This window comes from Plectropomus leopardus, chromosome 4 (genome assembly GCF_026936395.1).
Source record: "Plectropomus leopardus strain MGB_pleo_1.0 chromosome 4, ASM2693639v1, whole genome shotgun sequence".
Lineage (NCBI taxonomy): Eukaryota > Metazoa > Chordata > Actinopteri > Perciformes > Serranidae > Plectropomus > Plectropomus leopardus.
The window spans coordinates 24,318,800-24,343,871 of NC_142179.1; the positions used below are offsets into that span (position 1 = coordinate 24,318,800).

Genomic DNA, 25,072 nt, shown 5'->3' on the forward strand with positions numbered 1-25,072 from the left:
ATATTATGAGAAAATGTGGGTAAATCTTTATATCAGTCACATCACTTTCCTGTCATACAAGCATTTAACAATTGAGACTGAATATCTTTGGAGGTGACAGCTTTAACAATCAGTTTTCCAATTAAACATAAAATGAGAATGATACTGACTAGGTATTTAATCACATAGAACTAGAATGATCATGATGATGGAATAACATTAAAATTTCTATGTTTTATCATTATTTACTTATTTATTACTTATCTTGTAGTATAGAATAGATAAACAGTACAGTATCCTGCCCTGTAAAGCCAAGCTCTGAACCTATCATCTTTCGGTTTGACAATGGTAAGCCTCTATGGTCACACACTGAGCGAAATTAACACTGAATATTTGCCTCCTATTCACCTCTATCCAATGCAAGCAGAGGGGTGAATAAATCTTTCTCTTCCAGGGACGAAGCTAATTTCCATCTTTGCATCGCATGAGCATTGAACATTGGTAAATTTGGGCCAGCAAAGTCGCAGCTTAAACCAGTAGCAAAGTATGTGTAGAGGACACATTGATTGTTTTCTGCTTCTTACCCACCTATATACTGACTGATGTTGGCCATAAAAAAGACAAGCTGGTTTAAGGTTGTGCCATTTTCTGGGATAGCACAGGCATGACCCACCCAACTTTACCTTTGATTGCCGAGTACTTGTTGCCTTTATTGGTAGGACTAGTTAGGTTTTGGCAAGAGAATTGAGATTGGTTAGAATTAAATGATCAGAGTCAGAGTGAAGCAAAGTAGAATGGGTTATGTCTCTTCAAACTGGCTGCCCCTGCTTTAGAAAGCAGATATCCAGGCCAAGACTTTCTTTTCTGTTTTGGCTAATCTCTAACAGTTCCTTATATGAATGCATATACAATTTTTAAATCTCATATACAGCTGAATAGCCGATGGCTGTTTACCTGCTGCTCAAACATGATTGGTCAGTACTACTTGGTCGACATATGGAAACCCGAAATATTGTTTCTTTGCCTACAGTTTCAACATACATATGCAGATATCTGTTCTTAGAAATTACTATAAACCAAATAGCACAAAGCTAACAAGCAATGAAAACATCAATGTTACTCTCAAAAGCAGATTCTTATCCTAAAAAATTAAAATATCATTAAATACTACGGAAGTATATCATTGTTTATTAACATGAAAACATTGGGTTTCAAACACACAATGTAGGGAAGTGCACAGGACTACGATTTTCAATAGCACCATAGCTTTTAGGGTTACTCTGTATTCTGTAGTAATGACTCCTGAACTACAATATAACACAGCAGCTGATTGCTACTTTACCTGGCAGTGTATAGAGATGTTCCCATATGTGCGCCCTTTCCAGGTAGGGTTGAAGGAACTGAGTCAAGGCCTTGGGAACATTATTTAGGCAACTAAAGAGGTTGAACAATGCGACTATGAAGTCATCCCCTGCTTTGCGGCTCTCTGTAGACATTTCTGAGTAGCTCTCCTGGCAAAAATCTGAGAAAAATAGAGTCGGTCTGAGTCAGTGAGACACTTCTGTGCACAATACAAATAAATGTGTGGGCAATCCAAATGTCAATGAATTTATGAAATCTTGATATTCACGAATACTTGACACACGCAACAACAGGATACACAAAGAGGAAAAGAGGCCGACTCACGAGCACAAAAAACTCTCAGTTAGGGGGTGTGTAGGTGAGCGTTAAATCGGACTGCTTTTTGAATTACGATTAAAAAGTATCAACCTTATAGAGGTAGGTAGTGAAAGATATAAAACTCTATCCAACGAAGCAGCATCTTGATTTCTTTGCACAAAAACACATTGGAAAATGTCAAGGCTGCCCAACCTGACACATGTTAACAGAAAGGGTGAACAAAAGGCATTGTGAAATAGAAGGGGAAGAAAAACCCACATCTGTGTTAGATGGAGGGAAAAAAAACAGACCAGAAAAAAAAAACAGAAAAAGGAACAGATTTCAAAGCCCCCACAGCACATGGAGACAGGAAGTGAAAAGGAAGAGGTTTTGACAGGGTGTCCTTGTGGGGGTTGCTGTCTGAGCACAGGGCTGTGGATGGAGGTGTGTGTGCGTGTGTAAACCATATGGATGTCTATATATGCGTTTTGTGCACTTGCAAGTGTGTGTGTGTTAAGTTGACAGGGGTTGCTGAGGAAAGGCCCATTGCTCCAGAGGTGGCAGACATCCAGCGGTCTGTCAGTCTGCTGTGTGGGAGATGACAGCTATTTGAATAGGAGAGTGTATGCAACGCAGCAGTCAATGAGGGGGCGCTGTGATGGAGGGCAGCGCGGCTTCCATCTGACTAATGCTGGACTATTTTAAAATGACAGCGCTGAATTAGCTGCTGCATTACGGGGACGGTAATATCAGCCGCCTTAATAACAGGCAGGTAGGAAGCACTGCCACCACTCAAGGTCCTGGTGAGAACTGATAGCACTTATCTCCCTGTCTCTATCTCTGAGTCTCCCTCTACATCTCTCTCCTTTTCTTTCACAATAACACATCTAAGACATGCACTCCAAAGTGGTCAACCAACCTGACCTACAATCAGTCTATTAGGCGCCATAATGTGGGTTACGCCAGCATCTTGTTCACTCCATGTCTGGTAATTGGTCCTTAAGGGGAAAGTGTTCTGGATATCACTGCTGTGGCTGCAACGGTCCAAGGAAACAGGGGGCGACTAACATTAATTTCCACTTGGGGTGCTGGAGAGCATGGCAGGTTAACTAGGTGCCTTTTAATAATGATCCTATTATGAAGCAGCAGATGACTTGAGAAAAACTGATGACAGTGCGCTGGCACATCTCTGTGGAGTTTCCACTACCGCTGCAGCGCACAATAATTCCAGTGGGTTTGTGTTTCTATGTCGATTTCTCGGTTGGTTTTTCCTATTTTCCCTCACTCTCTCTCCCTCCCTCTCTGTCTCTAAGCTTATCCAGCCTTGATACATCGCCAATACATACACCTGTTTATCTTCCGGACAACCAGTCAACCAGTCACAAGGGCCCTCTCTGCAAACCTCTGTAATTGGAAACAGACACGCTGATGATAATAAAAGGGCTATGTGTGTATAAGTGTGTGTGTGTGTGCACCTGGAGTGGTGTATCTTCTGATTTAGGGAGAGTTGTGCAAAAGCAAAAAACTGTTTTTGTAAATGTGGAGGAGGTGTTATCCCTCTGCAAACAGTCACATTTTCAAATTGTCAGACAGGGGGAAGGTGATTCAGTTTGGTAGCTAGCTCTCTCGCAAGTTACTGTGCTTTGATAAAGCAGAAATACTGTATTGTAAAATGTGTCTGAGGGTAACGACAGTGATGTCAAAGTGCTGTTAATGAAACAAAGTTAGTAATATCAGAAGACATTCACTGCTAGTGTCCTACTGTTCAGACAGAAGCTGATTTTAAAAGGGAACCACCTAATTAGGAATTCCAAAGTGTTATTTCCATGGCCTAGGAAATTCCAATTAATACTTTTAAACACAAGCTACTGTTAAAGAAAAAGGTCAGACAAGTCTAAAACTTGTGATCTCATAGGGTATAAAGTGTTGTACTGCTCCATAGACAATGACAGGGCACCTGAGTTTGTGGACCCACTGAATACTTGTTTTCTTTTTTTTATACCCAAAGGAGTTTTATTCTATTGTAGTGTTCACAGTCGTGAAACAGAAAATGTACCTAAATACTCAGAAAATCCCTGTTTTGTCCCTATTCAAATTTTAGCACTCTCGTTTCTGGATTTGGGAAAGAGCTGTTCATTTTTAGGTATATTTTTGGACTGTCTAAGACCATAACAATAAAATGGGTGAAATTCCCCTTTAACAATTAATTTAAAGGAACACTGTGTAAGATTTAAGGGGATTTAGTGGCATCAGTGAGGATTGTAGATTGAAACTTAGCTGAAAACTTTCCCAGTCAGTTCTGACTTCATTTTTTCAGGAGGTTTTTTTTTTTTTTTTTACCAGAAGCCAACTTTTCCATTTTCCATGAGCCATTTTCTCTCCAGAACAAACAGATCAGGTGATTAAAACTAGTGAAAACAATATATAAAAAGTTTAAAGTTTGTTAAAAATGTACTGCTTTTCCAACACTCATCGCAGAGGTGCTGCTAACGGTGGTCAATGTGAAAAAAAGAATGGCCTGTTTTTGAGCCAGTGTTTGGTTTGTCTTTCTTGGGCTACTGTAGAAACACAGTAATGTAACATGGTGATCTCTCTAGATGATGACCTTCTCCCTATGTAGATGTAAATGGCCAACTCTAACGTAACAAAAACATGACGATTCTTATTTGTAGGTGTTTATGCACTAAAGGAAACATACTTATTATATTATATTCGATTTATATCTCCTAAGTCCTAAACACTGGATCTTTACACACTAAATTTAATTGAATTGGATAGAGCAAAGCTCAACTGAGGCAGTTTGTGACTCTTTTTATTTCCATTTATTAGTAAGTAACACTTGAATTTTTATCAAAATTGCACAAAGAAACACCTCTGAATATCCATATATGGGGAAGTGAAGTGGCTTATGGGAGTGTAGGCGTTCAGTCAAGCTGTTCCTTCTGTCTGTCTGCTTCCTGGTTAATTAGCCCGTCACCGTGATAACACGCGAGAGTCAGCGCTTCCAGCGTTGATTTACGGCAGCGTGCGGGGAGAAGCATTGCAGAGCCTCTGAGCCAGCCTCAGACCGAGCGAGAGAACGAGACAGTGAGAGTTGTTATTAATGAGGTCGCTATAATGTGAATTAATGTGCGAGTGCACAACAGTCTTTAAAGGTTAGACTGTTGCCAGTGTGGAGGGGAGAAGAAGGAAGGGAAAATCTTTAAAGGTCAGCGTGTGTGCTCCGCCTGGGCCTGTTGAGTGTTTATTACTACTCTCTATTGATTTAGTGATGATGGTGACCAAGGTGAAAATGATGATGATGGCAAAGATGCTGATGATAACTTCATAAAATGGATAGAGCTCATCTAAGGTCTGTATAACTCGCTTAGGATCTTAAGCACCATAATTAAGGCACTGGTAAACAGCTTCCCACTCATGGCCTCTGCGGGATAGACTCTGTAGGTCCAGCATTATACAAATTGGAAATATTACAGAATTAATGAAAGTAGCCGAAGGATTGACAGCTAAGCATGTACAACACACATACACACACACTGTGCCCTTTATCCATTGACGCATACCAATCTGTGTACACTAAAAAAAAAAAAAAAAAAAAAAAACTTACGAGAGTTTTCCAGGAGTATTCTAGGCAGGTGACAGTCTCCGTACAGCAGCATTCGCAGTAGCAACCTGGGATTGTGTTCAGGGTCAGAGGTCAGCAGCCTCAGCTGACATGCAAAGGCCGCCTGGCCCATAAGGCCATCTCTGAGAGCAGAAAGAAGAAAAACAAAGTTGACAGTTCTGCAGTGTCAGGTGAGCGTACAGATAGCAGTCCATTTAGAAAGAGACAACAAAGGAGCATCACAGCATCACAAGTGAAAGACAGGGACTGAAATCACAGTTGTCTTAGATGACAATCAGGAAGGAAAAAGTGTTTATGTTACAATGGTAACTTCCTTCAATGTCACTCACTCCAGATATGAGCTTAGTCTGCAAATGCCTTCACTCTCGCTTACTTATAGTGAGCACCGGGAAGGAATTAGCTCTAATCTTGGCCAGCTAAAACCAAATTAACATTTGGGAGACAGCCAAATACATGAATATACAGCAGTACCCCCCTCCTACATCTTTTGTATAACCAAGAGGCTGCAGCCAGCTGTGGGTAATGAGCCGTATCCTTGCTGTGTGTGTGTGTGCGCAAGTGTGTGTGTGTGTGTGTGTGTGTGTGTGTGTGTGTGTGTGTGTGTGTGTGTGTGTGTGTGTGTATGTGCACCCTTCAGAGCCTGCGCTTGTGGTTATGTACGTGTGCAAGCGTGAGGGCATGCTGACATGTGTGTGTGCCTGCATATTACTTTATACATCTCAATAAAAATCTAATGGAAGGAATGGACAGAGTTTGTCTGAGGAGCACGAAGGCGGGAGGGAGTACAGGGGGTGTCTGCCCAGAAATTAACCATTCCATTTGAGCCAGAAAGCTGAAGCAGGGTGCACCCTGCTGCTTGACTGAGGAAAACTATGCCTCAGTCTGACAGTGCAATTTATGATGTCACTAGGACTGCAAATCCAGAAGAAATCCTCTTTTAACTGCTCTGATAAATCTACCCGGCTACAGCGCAGGGTCAGCTTACAGAACCAAGACACACACACACATTCTCTCTCACAGACACACACATGCAAAGGCACAAAAAAAAAAAAAAACCCAAAGCCTTAATGTGTGCAAATTCAGAAACACACATAAGGCCAGAAAACATAACTTCAAATGCTTTCTTTATAGCCTGTTATGCTAGATGATTTATTTATGTGCTTTGTGATTTTATTATTGTTTTATTTAATAACCATAACAATGGGTTTTATTTTAATAGGCTGGGGAGAGATCTGGCCACAGAGGCTGGGTGCAGGATGAAGGACCTGTGGATCTGGCCCTGGGCCACTGGCAGGGCCCCCTGGCGCCTTCACATGCAGGCAGGAGGTGGGAGCAAAGAAATAAAGAGGTCATAAAAATAAACTAATTTCAGCTCTCCAATACTTAGGAGAAGGAGAGCTGGGGTTAGTTTGATTTGTGCTACATCAGCACGCAATGACATCACCTCTGGCAGTGAGGGAGATGAGAGGGGAGGAGGGTGGAGTCAGGGGTGAAGGGGGGGCGAATGATTGACTGCACCTTGGAGGTCACAACAGTAACTGGACACACATGTATGCAGGCATGTACACATTTGCGCACACATCATTGTGTACTCTGTTGACGCCTCATGTGTAAAGCCCTCAGCAACCATCAACATAAACAAAATCAGTGTCAGCGGCTACGGTAGTTTATTTATTATTTTATATTTTTTTTCTTTCCCAGCTTGCATCTGTGTTATATTACCTCAGCAACTCCAGCTCGAAGCCCTGAGCAATGGCTAAGTCTGGTTATATATCCGCACATACAGTGTGCGTCTGTAACTCACACACACACATATGGTTTTCTACACAGTGGGTGGAGGTGTGTGTGATGGCTTAGCATACCAGACTGTGCGAGTATGCAAGTTTGTGTGTGGACATGTTAATGTGTACCTACTGTATGATGGGTGATGGATGGTATGATGGGTGTATTTTACATACCGTACAGCGTGCTCTGTGAAGAGGTCAGGGTTGATAGCATTTAGCCAGTGGACAACATGGCTGTCAGGCTGCTGTGGCGCAGAATCTTTCTCAGGATTAATCATAAATATCCTGGAGGAGGAGATTGAGACAACATGTGGCCATTTTAAACAATCCATTTTCAATTTACAAATGGTACTTCATACTTCTTCAGGTATTGATTATCACAAAACAAATGAATGTGCAAATTGTTGAAAATATACTTTTTATTTATTTCTTATTATAGTATTTTTTACAGTGTACACAGCGGGCTGTGTCTTCAATAAGGAGACAAGACTAGTTGAATAGTTTCATTTGAAAAGCAGAACATTTAGGTGTGCATACATTATATTTTACTTTAACTTATAGGTGAAATCAGGACTTCGAATCCAATTTTCAAAGTCAACGTCTGGCCTGTTGTTGCTGCACGGCAATGGTGTGGAAGAATGCACACTTTTGCAGCAATGCAGACAGCTGCTTGGAAAAGCGATAATTTTCCTCGTGACATCAACACACCAACATGCCAAAGAGCTGCTGGGTGACTGGCTGTACAACTGACAAAACTATACAACTCCAAGTCTGTAATTTTACATCATACCAGTTGAGGAATTGCAAAGAAAAAAGTGGCTGGCGGCCATCAAGAAGGCTCATGTAACACCCATGGGACTATGGGTCAAATCACACTTATGTCTGCTCTACCGATATCATAACAGGTGAGAATAAATAAACAAATCTATATACTAATAAGTCATACAATAGTGAAACTGTGAGATCACGTGTTTGGTCTTGCATTTTGGTGGTCATAATAAGATCAGTGCACCTTCTCTTCCACGTCTTGCCTTAGAATCACAAAATTGGGCTTCAAAATAATGAAATGCCATATGGGCCTCAATATTCGGCGATCAAAATGTAACTAAACATTGCAACATTAAAAAGAAGAGGGAAAACTGAAGCTCACTCAAGATTTTGTATTGTACAGACCACAGAAATCACATCACTTCTGCCTCAAACAAAGATGGCAGCGACATTGTGACATCCAATTAAAAAAAAAAAAAAATCCATGTTTATACATAGCCCTGGCTCTGTAAATGCAAAACAAACTAAATGGCTTGCATGGTTTTTCTCCCACTTCCACAGTGTTGCCCACGAGGAACAGAGGTACACCATGATAGTAATGAAAGGTAAATAACATCGGAGATACCGGTATTACCGGAGCTTCTGAAGGAGCCCTGACGGGAGGGGTGTATTTGTTTGGGTGTTGAGTTCCAATAACAATAGACTTTCTCCAGAAAAGCAGACACCACCTTTAAGCTTGAAGAACAAAAAGACAGTGTGCATACCAACCTATAGAGCAAAGATAGGGGTGCTGTGACAATGACGAGGACTGTCAGGAGTTGCTCACACAGGCTGTGGATTTGGTACGGCCAGTCTGATCCACCCGCTATTACTGCAATAGCTGCAGAAGGATTGGAGTGCACCAAGGCCTCGGGACTTCCACACACACTCCCCATCAGCTGCTCCACATACAGCAACACGGCTGTGATGTCACATCTTGGACACAAAGGAAAGAAACAGAGAAGTGAATGTATAGATATAAACAGAAAAGATGTAATGTGAGGGAATTTGTGGGAACACAAAGAGACAGAAAGACACTAAAAACAAACATCCCTGTCTTCAATGGTTGACATCCACCATTACATCATGACATAACAGCCTTATTGCAGGCAGCCAGACAACAGACCCTCCTGGTGATTTTACTGTTGGAAAGCTCACTGTACAAAGGGCTTTGGATTTCACAATAAAAGTCACTGCTTTCACATTTATACGCCCCTAAATCTGTTTCCTCAATTGGTCGGGGAGCGCTGCTCATCATCTCTCATCTCCTCATGCTTGCTCTTCCCATGGCCTAAATTGTTATTAGACACACACAGAGATGGACTGATACAGGAGAGGTGAAGTAGCATAAGAGTACCCATGTGAGTGCTATACACATAGGAAACTTGGAGGAGCTTTGAAAAGCCATCTGTTTAGGCTAGCCTTACACTTTACAACTGTCCCTCCAGAAACACATGTATCTCCAGGCAACATAAACCAGGCTTTGTGTTGACATCCTGCGGTGCTACACATGTACTGTATAATGCACTTCATCTTTGTCACTCTTTCATCCTCTTGCCGTGTGTTACAGTTTAGCCTGTTCATTGTCATCATTCAGCTATCAGGCGGAGAGGATGACCCTTGAGTCTGTACAGAGAGCGTGCCAATGGCATGCTAACACTACGTCAGACCACCTCCACCATTGGACCCAAAGGAGCTGAGGGAAACTAAGCCAACAGTGAGAGAGGTTAAACCATTTAGAGCTGTGCCTAGAAGTTCTGACGTAATTTATGATACCATTACGAATACCCAAGTCTATATTTATATACAGTTTATACCAAAGTCTTCATACATGTTGGCTGTACATGTGTGAAAAAGATCATGAGCGATTTAAAAGCATTCCTATAATCTATACTTATTGGGAATAGTCAGGAAAACCACAAATTAGATAGAATTTGATAGAAAGCAGTATTAACAGGTACAAAGTTTAATCTTGACCTTGTAAACAGCAATTGAGAAAACAATGGTATATTTTGATCAAATCTCAACACCTTCAGTAGCAGATAATAATCCTGGTCTTTTGGATCAAAGGTATTCTGATCCTACTAAAAAGTTTTGAGTCCATACTGAAGGGTTCAGTCCGGATCAAAACCAAAACTGGTTTACGTCACCTAATCTGATTTCAGAATCCTTTCTTTTTCTTTTGAACAACCAGTTTTCAAGATTTGATCAAATCCAAATCCAAAATCCAGTCGGATTGCTTCTGCAAAACTGGGAAGCTGACGGTGTTCATGTTGGTCTACATCTTTATACAGACCTGCCTAATAACAGTGCTGCTGCCATCTTTGGCAGTAATTTTGGATTTATGCCATCCTAGCTTGGGAAATCCCTAAATTAGGACCTGTGATAAAAATAAATAAATCAATTAAAAAAATAAAATTTTAAAAATAGATTTTTTAAAAATTCTATCCTAAGATATGATATGTTTTTCTCCCAAATGCAGTCAAGAAACCTGTTTCTGTAATACAAAAACAAAAAATCCTAAATGTCATCCTAAACTGACATAATATAGGATTTCAGACATTGGACTTTTTGTTATGAGGCCCCTGACTACATTTTGGATGTTATTTTAGTATAGCCTCATTTATATTAAAAACAGTGACAAGAAGGCCAGTATGGCACTTGACAGCTGTACTTGCTACCTGATTTGCAGGTGTCTCTTGTATGAAGGACGGGCTCTGGCATATCTTTGCACCAGCAGCTGTAAAGTCTCTGACAGCACCTGGCCAAGCACATCCTTGGCCAACTCTGCCGGAAGGAACGCCCACAGGTCGCTGCGGAGCCCACACAGGAAGTAGAACCACATCTGCACAGAGAAAGAACAGCGCTCGCCCTGTGGAAGAAAGTGGTGGATGGCAGGGAGGAAGGGAGACAGAGAGGGGGGTTGCAGATGATGAAGACATATTGTGATATGGATATTGACAGTGAAGCAAAAACAGAGAAAACCAAGAGGTGAAGGAGATAAAAATAGAGAGAGAGAAAAAGAGAGTGAGAGATGGAACATGAAGGAGAAGAAAGCGAGAGACAGAGGCAGGTCTGTCAACACCAGGATGTCTCTGTGGTCACGCCACCTGCACTCTGCACCTGGGTTTCTGTCCCCACTGGGATTTTAGACCGCTTTAAAGTCCTGAACTGGAGAACACATCACAACAAGCACACACTTGCACGCACATAGACGTACAGAGAGAGAAAGAGTGAAGGGGAGAAATCGAAAACTTCTTTAAATAAAGTGAGCAAAGACAAGCAAGAGTGAGAGGGAAGACAGACAGAGACGGGGAGGACAGATGGAGGAAAACAGATTAGTATCCTGGCTTCCAGCAGCCTGGTTTAGATATGGAAGAATGAATTCATTAAACCTTTCTCTTCTACATCTCCTCGCCCAAACTCCTCATGTTTAACCTCCAAAAATAAAATGCACCAGCCAGTTGCGATGGCAGACATTTTTTTTAAATTTTTTTTTTGGCTAGATGAAGGTGGGGCAAATCCAATGTCAAAATTTTAATATAAGTAATACCGTCCTCTCAACAAACAGAAATAATACTCAAGTTGAGATGATTACTTTAGGATGATTGCAATGACTCCCTTTTCACGCGTAACAACAAGCGCAACAGACGCGGATGGTCTATTACCCACACACCGGTCCCTAAACCCTGCGCATTTTAAATAATGTCTCACACACACTCACACGCACGCACAATGAGAGAGGGAGAGAGATTTATAAAGAAATTTGAATATATTTAAACTCACTCGCTCTCGCAGGTGGAGGAAGCTCCTCCCTGTCCTGTGCCCCCTCAGGTGTGGATGAAAAGTTAACCAACATGCACATTTTCTGTATGTTGGCGTTTGGAAATGAAACGGTCCATTTTGACATTTCAATTCTCCGATTTAAGTGCGGTTAGCAACTAGCTAGTTTTGACGGAGGTAAACCCTAAATGTTAGCTGGTAGAGGCGCACGCGAGTGACGTCAGTGACGTAACGTGTACGAGCTTTGATCTTACGTTGATGACCAACCAGGAAATTTAATGAATGAGGGGCGATTCTGCTCCTGAACTCGGATCAGTTTAATGTGCACGGCACTGCATTACGCTGTTAGGATGCGGGGACGCTGCCGGACATTGTCAGCGGGAGAACACAGTGTACAGGCAAACAGAAGAAAATTAAAGGAGTTGATATGGTACCTTTCTTGGTTGTTCAATGGTAGGGCTAAGGTGGGGCTAAGGCTATTTCTGGTAGGGCTGTAGGCCAAGCAAGCCCCACCCTGCCGTCGCCTACGGCTCCAGTGGATGGTGCACATGTGTGGTGGAGATACTGACACATCCAAAACTTCCTTTCATCCTCGACTTATCATAACCCACACTCCTCTTCTCATTTTCTTCCTACTTCACCTCATCTATGTCGTATTTTACTTCTCTCTTTCCCCTCCCTCCCTCTCCTCCCCGGAGCCAGTCATTTAGGGATCGGTGGTTGATGGGGAGCGTGACCGAGCTCTATGTCCGGGATTAGGCCGCCATCCTCCGCCTGTGGACTCAGCAGAGCAAACGCAGACACAGACGTTGGATCCGAACCAAGAGCAGCCACAACTGCATGTGTGGTTGGACTGTTTAATCCGTTCATTCGAGTCAAACTTTATTTAACCAGCCAGGTCAACTATGAACAAATTCCAATTAGAGATGAAGTCCTGGCAGCAGGGAGTACTGAATCTGGGATGGGGAACTAAGGATGGAATAAAACTGGAAACTCATAACGGCATTTTTTTTTTTCTTAAATGCAATTTAATGTTTGGCTCTGAAGGCAAAATCCAGACAAGGAAGGTAGCCAAGGTCACGCTCTGAACTCCTTTGATCGCCTTTACTGACCTCATGTGCTGTTGTTATAGCATATTAAATATTTCTCTGCCAACAACTATTCATGTGTCAATATCAATATAAAATAACAAAAGGAAGGAAAAGAACGGTCTTTTTGGAGCTGCGCTGTGCTGTGAGGAAGCAACGACACAGGGCTGGGGATCCAGGAGATGGAAACCTTGTGCATATACAACAGACATGAAAAACATCGTTACATGCACACACACACACACACACACACACACCAAATGAAACGCACATCCTGAGATGCTGCTGCACACCCACACATGCATTCATCTGTACAGATGCACACCGGCATGCTTGAACAAAAGCACACACCTGCGCACAGCAGGTCTGTCTGACACCAGTGACCCGGGGAAGGAGGGAGGAACAAAAGGAGAAAAAAAGGCAAAAGCAGGGTAAAGTATGAAAGAGAGAGGAGGTTTAGATTGGTTTAAGGGCATAAAGGTAGGAGAGTTTCAGAGGCCCTATGCTGTTTCCAGACAGTCCCAGTGTAGACTGCAGACTTCAGACAGCTGAATCCCTGGAGCCCCTGGGGCAGCATGGAAGCCACAGATGTTCTCAGGGAGCTCAGAGTAGAAGACTTGGTTAGAAGAGGGAGAGTGGGAGGTAAAGGTGTATTGTGGGAATGAAAATAAGAGGCAAGAAAGCTCCAGAGTATAATTCCTAGAGTTCCTCACAATCTATGAGAAAAAAAAGCCTACGAAGACACGTGGCATTAGAATTCCCACTTTCTCACAATGAAAGAAGTGAAATCAACACCAGACAATACTGCAGGTGTTTTATGTGTTACTGTCTTTTTGGTTTGGGGGTAAATAAGTACTACTAAAATAGGTGCCACTTACATACTTTAAATGCCAGAAACTTCAATTCAGATAAGTTTAGGAAGGCGGTTAAATATTTTTTTCATCATTTAAGAGTTAACATAGTGTAGTGAAGTCTTTTCAAGGTGTCTTGGGGGGAAAAGAGAATTCCACCAGATAGATTTTAGGGAAATGAGAGGACAGTACCTCGTAGAAGGGTTTGGGGTCAGCCCAGTGATGACTCTCTGCATCTTGAAAAATGCAATTGGAGCAAATCTGGATACAGTAACTGGTCAGCTGGTCTCTCAAGGCCTCCACCGCATCTTGGTACTTCTGGATAGGCAACAGGGTCAGGGGTCTGGGCACGGAGGAAAGAAACAAACCTTTAAAAGAGATGACAGAAAATACATGCTACATATGATATATTAAGAAAGAAGAAAAGAGCAGCTGAGGTCAAAAGTGTGATACTGTACATTCAGGGAGCCATCAAACAAACATGAGGTGAGATGATTAGATGAAAGAACTGATGATTTATTCCAAATGTTCAGTGCGACATTTCATATCCTTTAAATCTGCCTGCCTTGATACTTTCCAGAGCGAGGCGAGAGTTTAACAGGGGTGCAGGAGGCTTAAAGCCAGGGGGACTGGATGGTGTAGAGAGAGGGAAGTGCTTTATGACCGGAGGGGGCACGGTGCAAGTGCAGGTGGAGGGGTGCACGGGGCCAGAGGTGGGACAACAAGAGCACCGAGGGCACCAGGGATACCTTTAGAGGGAATGTGTGGAGAGCAGAGGTTAAGGGGGTATTAAGGGGTATAAAACTCACCAGATGTAGACACAATGTGGGTGTCATTACCTCCTGCCAATCACTTATACTCTTTTTTTTTTAACTCTCTGGTCCCCTCCTAAATGTGCAATTTAATGTAAAAAAAAATGTTTTAAATCCTTCAAAATGTTTTCTCTGTATTAGAAGATTCAAGAATTTTAAAAGTCAGAAACTATTTTGTCCATTGCCTCTTTCCCCAGTGTTGCTGATAAATATCTAAATATTGTCAAAAATCATGTGACAATAAATGCAGAGTTGCTAAAATGAGTTGTGATATATTCATTCAGTCTGTGCTACAATTGCTGGTAATGCAATTCTGTTAATTATCTGTTGAGCAGGCTGTCTGATTGGGTTATTGTTGATAAATTAACAGCAGTTTGGAGACGATTCAGTAATGTTTAAGACTTGAAACAATGGTTGATGTTGGAAACAAGGCCCGTCTGATCATTCTGACATAGCCTGATGCCCCTTACACTTGCCATCTGTGGGTTTATACATCATTGTTGTATTGTTATTGTAATTGTACATGTATTGTTACTGGGATTATAAAACAAAAGGACAGCAACATATACAGTGCAATCCTCATTTGCCAACATGACCGATTTCCATGTGTCTGTTGATTAGTGCAGCATCACTCACACAGACATACATGTTCCCCACAGCTCAGTTATATTGTTGTTCTTTGTCTGGCAAGGCAACCATAACCGTAAAGTAAGTTACGGACTCCCAGATTTGCAACATATTCATTAAGATCACAAGATTCAATCAGTAACCAGTAACAAAATATCTGTCTTTTATTTAATGGATGCTCGACTGAGTGGATTGCAGTTGCACAAATTCAGACCTTTGAATCCACTCCATCAAGTTCAAGTTGACTGATTCTTCTCGCATCATGACATGAAACAACCGTTTCTCGACCAAAATTACAAACAACCATGAGCGCAGTGGGGAACTTGATTAGTAAATCAGCACCACAAGTGGTTGTCAAGCAAGAGCTGCTGAGTGGTGCATCAGAACCACAGACGAAATATAAAGATGGACATATATGCTCGCCAAAAAATAAGCCAAAATATCTTGATTGCCCCCCAGGTAACCAGCTGCAGTATAGGTCACCCTTTATGTTAATGGATGGGACTTGGGCCAAACCAAAATACCTACAATACACATTCAGTAATTTCTTCCCAAAGATGGTTTTTGTCATTTTAGGTAGTTTATATCACACTGATATTTGTTCAAGTGTACAATTTTCTGATTGTTGATGTGAAGTTTGGTTTAAATTAGTTATTTTATGCTATAAAATGGGGATTTGACGACATGATTGACAGCTGTGCGGACCAATCAGTGTGCTGTCACTTAATGGTGTTACCTGGGATTGGTCGGATAGGTGTATGAATGAGAACTTGATACCTCGGAGGTTGCCACTGCGCATTTCCCCTTTATTTATAGAACAGTTGATGAGAGGAAGGGTGGGGGGGGGGTGGCGGGTGACGTGTAGCAAAGGGCCACAGGCCGGACTCGAACCTGGATCACTGCAGAAGCCTCAGCCATATGCGGTGTGCACTCTACCTGGTGAGCTAGGGGCCACCCCAGAGATGCATGTTTAATCTTTATATACAGTCTGTGGTCGGAACAAATGACGAGTGATGATAATTGTGGTGATTGCTGTAGACAAGAAGGACACTGTTATCGAGGCTGGTCTAATTGACATGTCTTCTAAATATCACCCCACATTGTAGTTGGTCCTTACTTTGCTCTGCTTCACATAAAACTCCAGCAAAACAGGTATGTTAGCATGGCTATGCATAATTATGGAATTGAAATTACGTTAGATTTGGATAGATATGTCACTCCCCAAGAAAATTAGATAAAGTTGACGCAATGTCAGATTGAAGATGGGAACGGAGTGCAACGAGTTCAAAGTTCTGTCTGATATTAGGCAAGTGGGTGGAGGGATGGAAAGACAGATGGATTTAACACTCTAAAAACACACACATACATTAATGCATGGCAGCAAATATACCATTCCACTCCTACACCATTACACCCACACATGCACACACCCTCTCCTTACACTTTAGCTGCAGCAGTATTTGAATCTTTCAGCCTGGCATGATAGTGCTCCAGTCGTTGCTGCACATAAATGCAAGTGGCCAGCAGAGCGGGCAGGTTCCTCAGGGGAGCGGAAGATGGTACCTCCAGGGCCCTCCCCTGCAAACGGCCCAGCATGGCAAACACTGCCCGGCTACATGCCTCCACAAAGCTTGATCGCACCTCCAGGAGAGAGCTGTCCCTGCAGGCTGCTGCCAAGGGTAGTAAGGCATCCAGCTCAGTCATGATTGCTCCACAGAACTGAGAGAAGAGAGAGAAGGCAAAGACAAGACAAAATGATCTCAATAACAGAGGGAGAATCTGTCACTAAGAGGAAAAACAGAAAAAGAAACATCAGAAAGCGACCTCATTAGGTATAAATAATGGAACATTTGCGAGGAGTCATCAGAATGACAAGGATTCGAGACTGAGCTGAGTATTACACATGCATTTTTCTCTAACATTGTGCAAGCCATTACAGCTGAAAAGCAAACATCAGTGCAAATGTAGAATACAGATGTCTGAAGACATGCCCTCCACATAAACTTGGCTGCTGAACATGCATAATTGGTATCAGGTCAAATAAAACCTTTTCTTCTGAGAGCACATCAGCACTTGTCTAATTTTATAACAGCATGCATCATGTTAAGCACATTCAAACAGAGATGTTACAGTATGTAGAGGGCGAGGTGGGGGAGACGGACATGCTGAGAGGAAAGAAAAAGAAAAAGGTCAGGCAAAGGTGAGAGGGAGAGAGAGGAAGGGAAAGAGAGCTGCTTCAGCAAAGTAAAAGACCTACAGCTTATTCTATAAACTGCCAGAGCAACAAGCAACACTTATCTCATTTATCCACATTTGTCCTGGAGAAAAGCCTACAGGGACAGGGCTGCCTACACCTTTCCCTCTCCAGGGGCCAGGAGACTGGCTGATCAAGGTGCTTTAAAATAGTGGAGTGTATGTGCTTGCTGAGACACACATAAGCGGTCAGGGTATTTGCTGGTGTTTATTTCTAAATCTTCAGTGTTTTTGATTAATATATAGATTGCACAGTGTCAATAAGCATCGTTGACATAATGCTACATGGTGTGGTGCTGGGGCATGCACAAAATAGTTTAATATTTTAACTAGAATGACTGCTTCTGGGTTGTATGCCCCTGCCAACCAGTCAAGTAACATTCATGTCTGTCCAGGCTCCTATATTATATGTAGTTAAGACTTTAAAGGAAATTAATTACAGGTATTAAGTGTATTTTTTAGTAAAAATGGAAGTTATCCCAATACTGACATGAGTAATTTTAGGAATTAATTTCCAGTGAGAAACATGCCAACTTAACTTAGAAACTGAATTTACAGAAGACTGAAAATGAGCTTAATCACACTGTGCAATGGCAATCACCTGAAGCTCAATATCAGCAAAACCAATACGGGCGCTACCAAAGGAGCAGGATACAGTTCCTCAAGGATTTTGCAAGTTTTTTATCTGATTTTTCTGGCCTAAAATGCCTGATTTTACAGCTTTTCTAAAAAGTTACAAGGCATGTTGTTAACTTTTGCAATGAAGTTGCAGGAGCAGGTCAAAATTGGTCACAGTGGTCACAATACAATAATACTGATATTAAATGTCTTGCAATAACATATATTGTGATATGTCACAATGTATCAGCTTTTAAGAACTACTAATAAAGGAAAATCTTGTCAACGTTTTTATTTAGATAAAGTTTTTTGTTTTTTATTGTAGTAACATGTATCAATTTGACTGAAAAAAAGTAATTGATGTCATTATTTTAGTAGGCTACCAAAAATGTAATTCCTATTTGCAATAGTAATAATTTACAAGATCCCAGTACTATACTATATCGATTTTTTATCCCCTTGTTGACAATGCTTCAAATTTGGATGTTGCGGAAAAGACGCTATATATTCTAAAACATGGATGCATCTGTTTTAGAGATCTGTTTTTACATCTTCAACCCATGTATTTCAGACAATTTTTACAATCAGCCCCATTTCAAGGTGGGCACCCAATATTAGTGCCACCAATTTAGTAGCCCAAGAAATGTCTTGCCTTCTGTTTCTGAGTGATGGCACTGAATGGCCAGACAGTAAAGTCAAAGTGAAGCTGATCTTTGACCTTTTGTATATAAAACCCAACACTTAATCATTTTATCCTACTGCACATCTGTGCGATATTTTGTCATAATTTTAGATGTGTTTCGTGAGGTCACAGTGAACTTTGACCATCATATCTATCATATTGAAGAAATTCTCTCAAGGCATTCCTGGTATTCTGAAAAAATAATGCCTCCGGACACAGCTGTTGCTGGTAGGGAGGCATATAAAGCACCATGTACAGTACCTATTACTGCAGAGAACAAGATGCACATTCACAACATGACACCACTACCTCTCTAACCTCATGTGCTTCCTATTGACATCACATTGAGAACAGTGAAAGCTGATCAGGCATGTGCCAAGGAGTCACATATGTGTTTGTGAGTTCACTTCCAAATTTATACACCTATACATGTGAGTTATGAGTCAGGCAGATCCTTTAAAAAACTCTAAAACAAAGCATATTTCCCAAACTCCTCAGAGCTACTGAGCCAGGTCACTCTGAAGGGGAAAAAACCCCACCATAACTCAGAAAACTGTTTGCCAGTTTAATCAATCAATCAATCATCGCATGTATTACTTGCTTCTAGAGTCACGCACTCTATTACTTGACTCACTGTAGGGGCTCAATGGGAAGTTCGACATTCTGTCAGATCGGGGCTCCGGCGTGTGTACACAATTGACAATCTCACAATCTCTTTACACTATTTTCTCCATAAAAGCTTCCAGTGGGGTTAAAAGGCCTGGGAACAATGGCCGTTTGGACAATTAAGTCAATATCTGACTGTATGTAGTCATTAGGAGCTTAGCTTTGAGAGAGCGAAAGCAGAGGCAGACACAACACTCAGTATTACCAGGGTGATGGAGGGGCCCGGGAGAAGCACCTCATACACATACAGTGTTGGCACGAACTCAAACACACACATACACACACCAAGCAGACAGTCATCCTCACATGCACACTCACACAAAAACAACCGCACACATGCATGCACACAGAAGTCAGACTGAAACCTTAACTAGCTAAGATCAAAGCCCTGAATCCCACCAGGACCATTGCAGCAAGGTGAAAGAGATTGTGTAAAGTTTTTTTTTAAATGCTAGGGAGGCCTGTTTGTGTGTGTGCAGAATTTGGAGGAGACAGACGAGTGGAGAACTGAACATGCAGGTGAGGGCTTCAGTGGAGTCTGAATACAGAAAAGGCACTTCAGTTGCTGTAATAGAGAGGCAGCATCTAGTTGAGAAGAGCCCACCCAAACAAGGAAAGTTCAATCCTGGGTTCTGACAAGAGGGTAAATTCCAGCTGTTAAACAGTGTATTTGGCATTCAACACACAACTGACGGCTGATAAAAAAAAGTACACTATCTAAAGTACTCTGATGGATGAACAGCATCATCGCAGCCTGAATATGTATGGTAATACAGACAGTGAAGTGGGTTCACGTGGGAAAAAAAGCACAGATTGAGGTATGAACATATGAATATAAATGTGTGAAATATTGATCCATCATAATGCCTTTGAACCGGCCATATTTCATGCTTACGTCTTGTATAGTAATTTGCTCTCTGCTCAAACACTAGGGCATGTGTCAAAAAAGGATAGGATGGGGGGGGTGAAAATATATATATAATATCTAACGGTCTCGTCTTGGATGTCTGTCTGGCTCGGTGTTATTGAATGCAAATGCATGCATGTATAACCTTTGGGCTGAAAGGCTCTCATCTTTGAAGCGTTGACCTACACATAAATACGTTGTACAGGTCCTGAGCACAGACAAATTCTGACACTCGTTAGCAATGAGAGCCACAAATACTGTCAGTGTAAAAGGGCTGGAGGAGAGGGGGAGGAGAGGAGAGCAGAGAGGCGCAGCAGTAATGATAAGAGTCTGTACAGTGTGCAGAATAGAGAAGAATAGTGGGTTGCAGAGAAGTTGGAGGAAGGTGCCAGAAAGTGAGTTGGAGAAAGTTTTAAGGGAGTTTCAGGGGGAAAGTTCTTCCAAAATGGTAGAATAGGTAATAAAAACACCAGAGTGTCATTTTAAATGGAAGTGAGTATATGGCAGTCCAGACCGGAACATTGGAGAACCTTTGTAGAGTAAGACACTAAGCCTGGTCTCACATCAGACACTGGTCTTCCTCCTGAGAAAAGTCAATCTCTGGTGTCTACTTCACCTCTCTCTGCCATTTCCCAGGCCCTCTCTTCTCATCTCTTCTCTCAAACTATCCTGTCTTTATCCTGCTCTCTACCCCAGCCTCTCAGCCTTTGTGATACATCCCTCTATCATCTGTATACCCTATACCCCCCCCCTATTCAGCACCTCTCTCTAAACACCATCTAGCCCTCATAATATCACCCATACTGCATCTTGGTTTCCTCCTGTCTCTCTTTTGTCCCTTGAGGCCTCCCCTCAAGTAATACTGATGACTCTTTCCAAGGCCCTTTCTGATCCAGGGTGTCAACTGTGTCAGGCCCAAATCATTTGGGCTCTCTATTGTAGAGGGTGCTTTCCGCTGGGGCTACAAAAAACATTAATCCCCCAGGGTCTGGGTGTTGTGTGTATACCTGCATTGTTCAGCCAGGTAGTAATAAAGGAGGATGAAAAGGACAGGGACACCGGTGTGTACAGCAAAACATGCTCATGCACAGGGTGAGGAGTGGCAAGCTGGGGTCTTATACAAAGGTTAATTGTACACGCAATTAAACAATGTATTAGACCTTTGTGTGTGTGTGTGTGTGTGTGTGTGTGTGTGTGTTTCAGTCTGTGGGTACATATGGGAACAAGAGGTGTCTGAAGTCCAACAGCAGAGTTTTCAGCCCAGTCACCGGAGGAAAATGTTGGAATTGTACATCTTTGCAAACCACGGTTATGGTATATTTGCTCATGTTTGCCATGCTCATAGTGCTACATCAGCATTTCGAAAGTGACATAGTTTATGAGCTGACGCTGTAATTGTGGCAGTGAGGGGGACAGTGGATGGTGTGACACCTTGGCAAGACAGCTGCCAAGCTGTGGACCACTGTTTATTTTTTAAAAATTTTTTTAGCGAGTCATTGCTAGCAAGCTATTTAGCAACTGTCGCAATGTTTCCATTAGAAATGGTGCAGCAAAAAGCAATCTTTTTTTTTTTTTTACCCAAATATCGCCACAACACATGGTTCGTTTTTACAGAGACATTATGCTTACAACCGCTATTGTGCCACCAAAACCAGGTATTTTAAGACAAAACATAATCTTATCCTTACCATAACCAAGTGGTATGTTGCCTTAACCTAACCTAACATGTTGACCATAGTGTTGGTGATATGTAAAGTTTTGTTGTATCTGCTACATAATAACATTTAAATGTAACGTATCTGTAGTTTACAGAAACATACAATGCAAAAATGTGGTCTGATGATGGAGATTTATAAATGGAGTATAATGCGACACAATGTGTGTAGAAATTGTTTGAGAGTTAGAAATGTCTTAACATGTGAAAATCATGTGAAACGAACACACAGAGCCCCATCTCTACAGTCAGAACAGACCAAAAGGGGCTTTTCAAAATTGGTACAATATTCAAAATTTAAATATGTTTTTTCTTTGAAATTTCATTTGAACTTTTACTCTTAGAGAGACTAAAAAACAAGGACAGAAGTCCTTGAGTCCTTGCACTGTATTCGCAGAGAAAGTATTTCAGAAATATAACTTTTTCATTTAAATATTGTAAAGATGGCACAAAAAGAAATCATGTTATGCTCTATCAAAATAAACCATTTTCTACAACACATTAGGCACTTTCCTGAATATGTGAGCGTAACGATATTTGCATTCAATCTTATGGAGCTCTCCTGTTTTTGTTGCAGGGCACTAAAGTGATGTTAAAGCTTTAATCCTCACTATCAGAGTTTTCACAGGGTTTTGTGACATATTATGTATCTAACGACACAGATGACACACATCTGATGAGGCATTCCAGAGATTATCTCACAGCTCTTGTAAGACACCTCACTGTCACTTTCATGTTTCATCATTTACAAATGCTCTCCAGGCTACAGACGTTTTGTGCTTCCAGCTGTGCTGGTGGCCATTTACAGAGTGGTGTGCCTGTCTTTAGTAAAGCATCTCTGGGCATTCTCTGTTATCTGTGGGCACTGTGAAAAGGACTGCTTAAAGCACAATCTTATTTCAATAGTTGCAGGAAGCCACAAGGTAATTCAGTGAAAGCAACCTGAGAGAAATATAGGGTTTGAGGCATGAAATTTAATGCTGTAAAATTATGTGGAGGAGGCATCTTAATTAAGTAAGCTTTGCTCTTTGGCATGAAGAAAATAATACAAAAGGATTAGCCCTATAATTAACCTGTTTAAATAGGTTAATCAATGTAAAACCTCACTGAAATTACTGGTCAAAATCAGATTATTAACGTGCATGCGAACTCAACTTAATAAAGCTTCAAGTTCAATCAATCCGGGGGTGATAGCACGTTTCAATACTTTTTTTGTAACAAGTCCACTACTTCTACATTTGTTTGTGCCTTTGAGGGTTAAACTAAAGTAAGAGTTCAGACATGGTTTCCTTTGTTTTTCTGTTTAACTTACAAGATGATCGAGTTTGCAGGCTACTCACTGTGAGGCCTCAGACAGACATGGTGGGTGTTGACCACATGTTGATAATTTGGCCGCTGCATTGTTCCCTGCCTGGCTCATTTCCTTCTCATTAACATAATACTTTATAAGGAATCATAAAAAAAGTGAAGACATCACTAAATGACTGTCACGAGTTCAGCCTCAGCCAACCTACAATCAAGACATTATCCGTCAGTCCTACCCTGAATTCAGAAGTACCTTTGCTATCTTTCTGGGAGTCTCTCTCTTCGAGTAGGTGTAGAAGGAGTCTTCTCTGAGGTGTGTGTTGCCAGCAGCGATGGCTGTGTGTCCAGTAGTGTGGCTCAGGGTGATGGAGTTGTGTCCTGAAGAATGTAAGGCCTCTTCCTGCTGTAGACTCTTAGAACAAACATCATCCAGCACCACTTTAACACAGTGTGCCATGTGAGGGACCAGGCCCCTAAATGCTGACCTCCAATCAAACTCCAAAGCCTGTGCCTGAAAAATAGGAGATGAGCCAATTTACTGTTAATTAACTGTTGAAGGGATATTTTACCTGTTGTAAAATGATAATAAGCCTGAATAACTGTGAATAGTTGTAACAGAGTGGGGTCTCATAAGTGAACACAAACAGGAGCCTCACCTCTGGCATGTGGAGAAGTGTTTCTTCTGTGGATCTTTTGCCATCTGTTGTCATCTCTGCATCCTCTCTATTCTTTTTTAGGATGCCTAAATGACCAACATATATTTTATTTATATAATACCTCCTGTAACGCATGTTTAAAAAAACAGTACACACTGACTGTGCCTGGTCAAATCATGTCAGTGAAATTTTAACAACAATGAAACAAAAACTCATGAGATAGAAATAAGAAGCTTTGTGGTGTTTATCTTTAGCATCTTTCAAATCTATGCATTATTTAGCATGAATATTTCCATATCACACTTAATATACTGTATTATATTATGTGTTACAAGCCTGACTGAATGCTAAGTGCAGTAGCATGAAAGCAACTGTATATAACTCAGAGCCAGATATGGGTCACATTGCTCCCATCTTTCCCCCACTAGCCTAAATGAGACACAGTGACCGGAGTATAACTGTACACGCCTCAGAGGGAGCAGAAAAAGGCAGTAAATGCTAATGGCGAAGGCTTTACGAGTCTAAATTTGGGGCTTAGATTTGATTTGAACCCAGATAGCATTAACCACATATGGGGTAATTCCATGAGGGGGGATCGTGTGGATGTGTGGGGAGACAGGGGAATGCAGAGGGGGAAGGGGGGGGTTGACGTGAAGACAAGCATACAGGATGTTGGGTTGGGTTGCAATTAAAAAGCGTGAACATCAAGGCCACAATTTCCTAATCAGAAGGCGAAGAGTGAGACCCCAGGCGAGGCAATTTAGCCGAACAAGACCGCATGGAATGGAAGAAGGAGGAAGCAGCAAGCGCATCACTTTTTGACCTTTAAGCCCATCTGATGAATTTCTGGTAATTAAGCCGTTTGATTGCCTGGAATTAATGATTTGGATAACTGCCCTTTAAAGGCTGTTTACCTCTCTGTAAATTGAGCCTTTCTGCAAGTCTTGTTTTTGTAAATGTAACCTTTATGGAAATTACTCCATGCACCAAAAGCTTTCATTTAACATCTCTACAGCGGCAGTTCAAAGGGGAGAGAGGAAAAGGATACCAAAGGCTTATATAATACCCAAGATAATTCCCCACTAAAATAACATTTCTTCAGACACAACTCGGATTTCTCGCTAGAACACGTAACAATGTGTGGGGGTGTAAGTGGACGGTTAATGCCTGGAGGACAGGCACACATGCAACCAGACTTTTAGAAATACTGAGGTCATGAGTACATGTTCCCCCCACTGTAACCCCCCCACACTCAC

The 25,072-nt window shown here is 41.7% G+C and overlaps 1 protein-coding gene across 6 annotated transcripts in view; it reads right to left on the bottom strand.

The window, feature by feature from the left end:
• The window catches only part of kiaa0825 (KIAA0825 ortholog), a 139,173-nt gene that overhangs the window by 82,483 nt on the left and 31,618 nt on the right, over window positions 1–25,072 (bottom strand). For all 6 annotated transcript variants that reach the window (XM_088076891.1, XM_088076892.1, XM_088076893.1 and 3 more), the window contains 9 exons: window positions 23,817–23,902; window positions 23,414–23,671; window positions 16,457–16,734; window positions 13,769–13,919; window positions 10,536–10,726; window positions 8,584–8,790; window positions 7,222–7,332; window positions 5,246–5,385; window positions 1,322–1,501 (listed from right to left, as the gene is read on the bottom strand). In XM_088076891.1, the coding sequence (XP_087933017.1) occupies window positions 1,322–1,501; window positions 5,246–5,385; window positions 7,222–7,332; window positions 8,584–8,790; window positions 10,536–10,726; window positions 13,769–13,919; window positions 16,457–16,734; window positions 23,414–23,671; window positions 23,817–23,902 (1,602 nt within the window). The remainder of the gene's footprint in view (window positions 1–1,321; window positions 1,502–5,245; window positions 5,386–7,221; window positions 7,333–8,583; window positions 8,791–10,535; window positions 10,727–13,768; window positions 13,920–16,456; window positions 16,735–23,413; window positions 23,672–23,816; window positions 23,903–25,072) is intronic.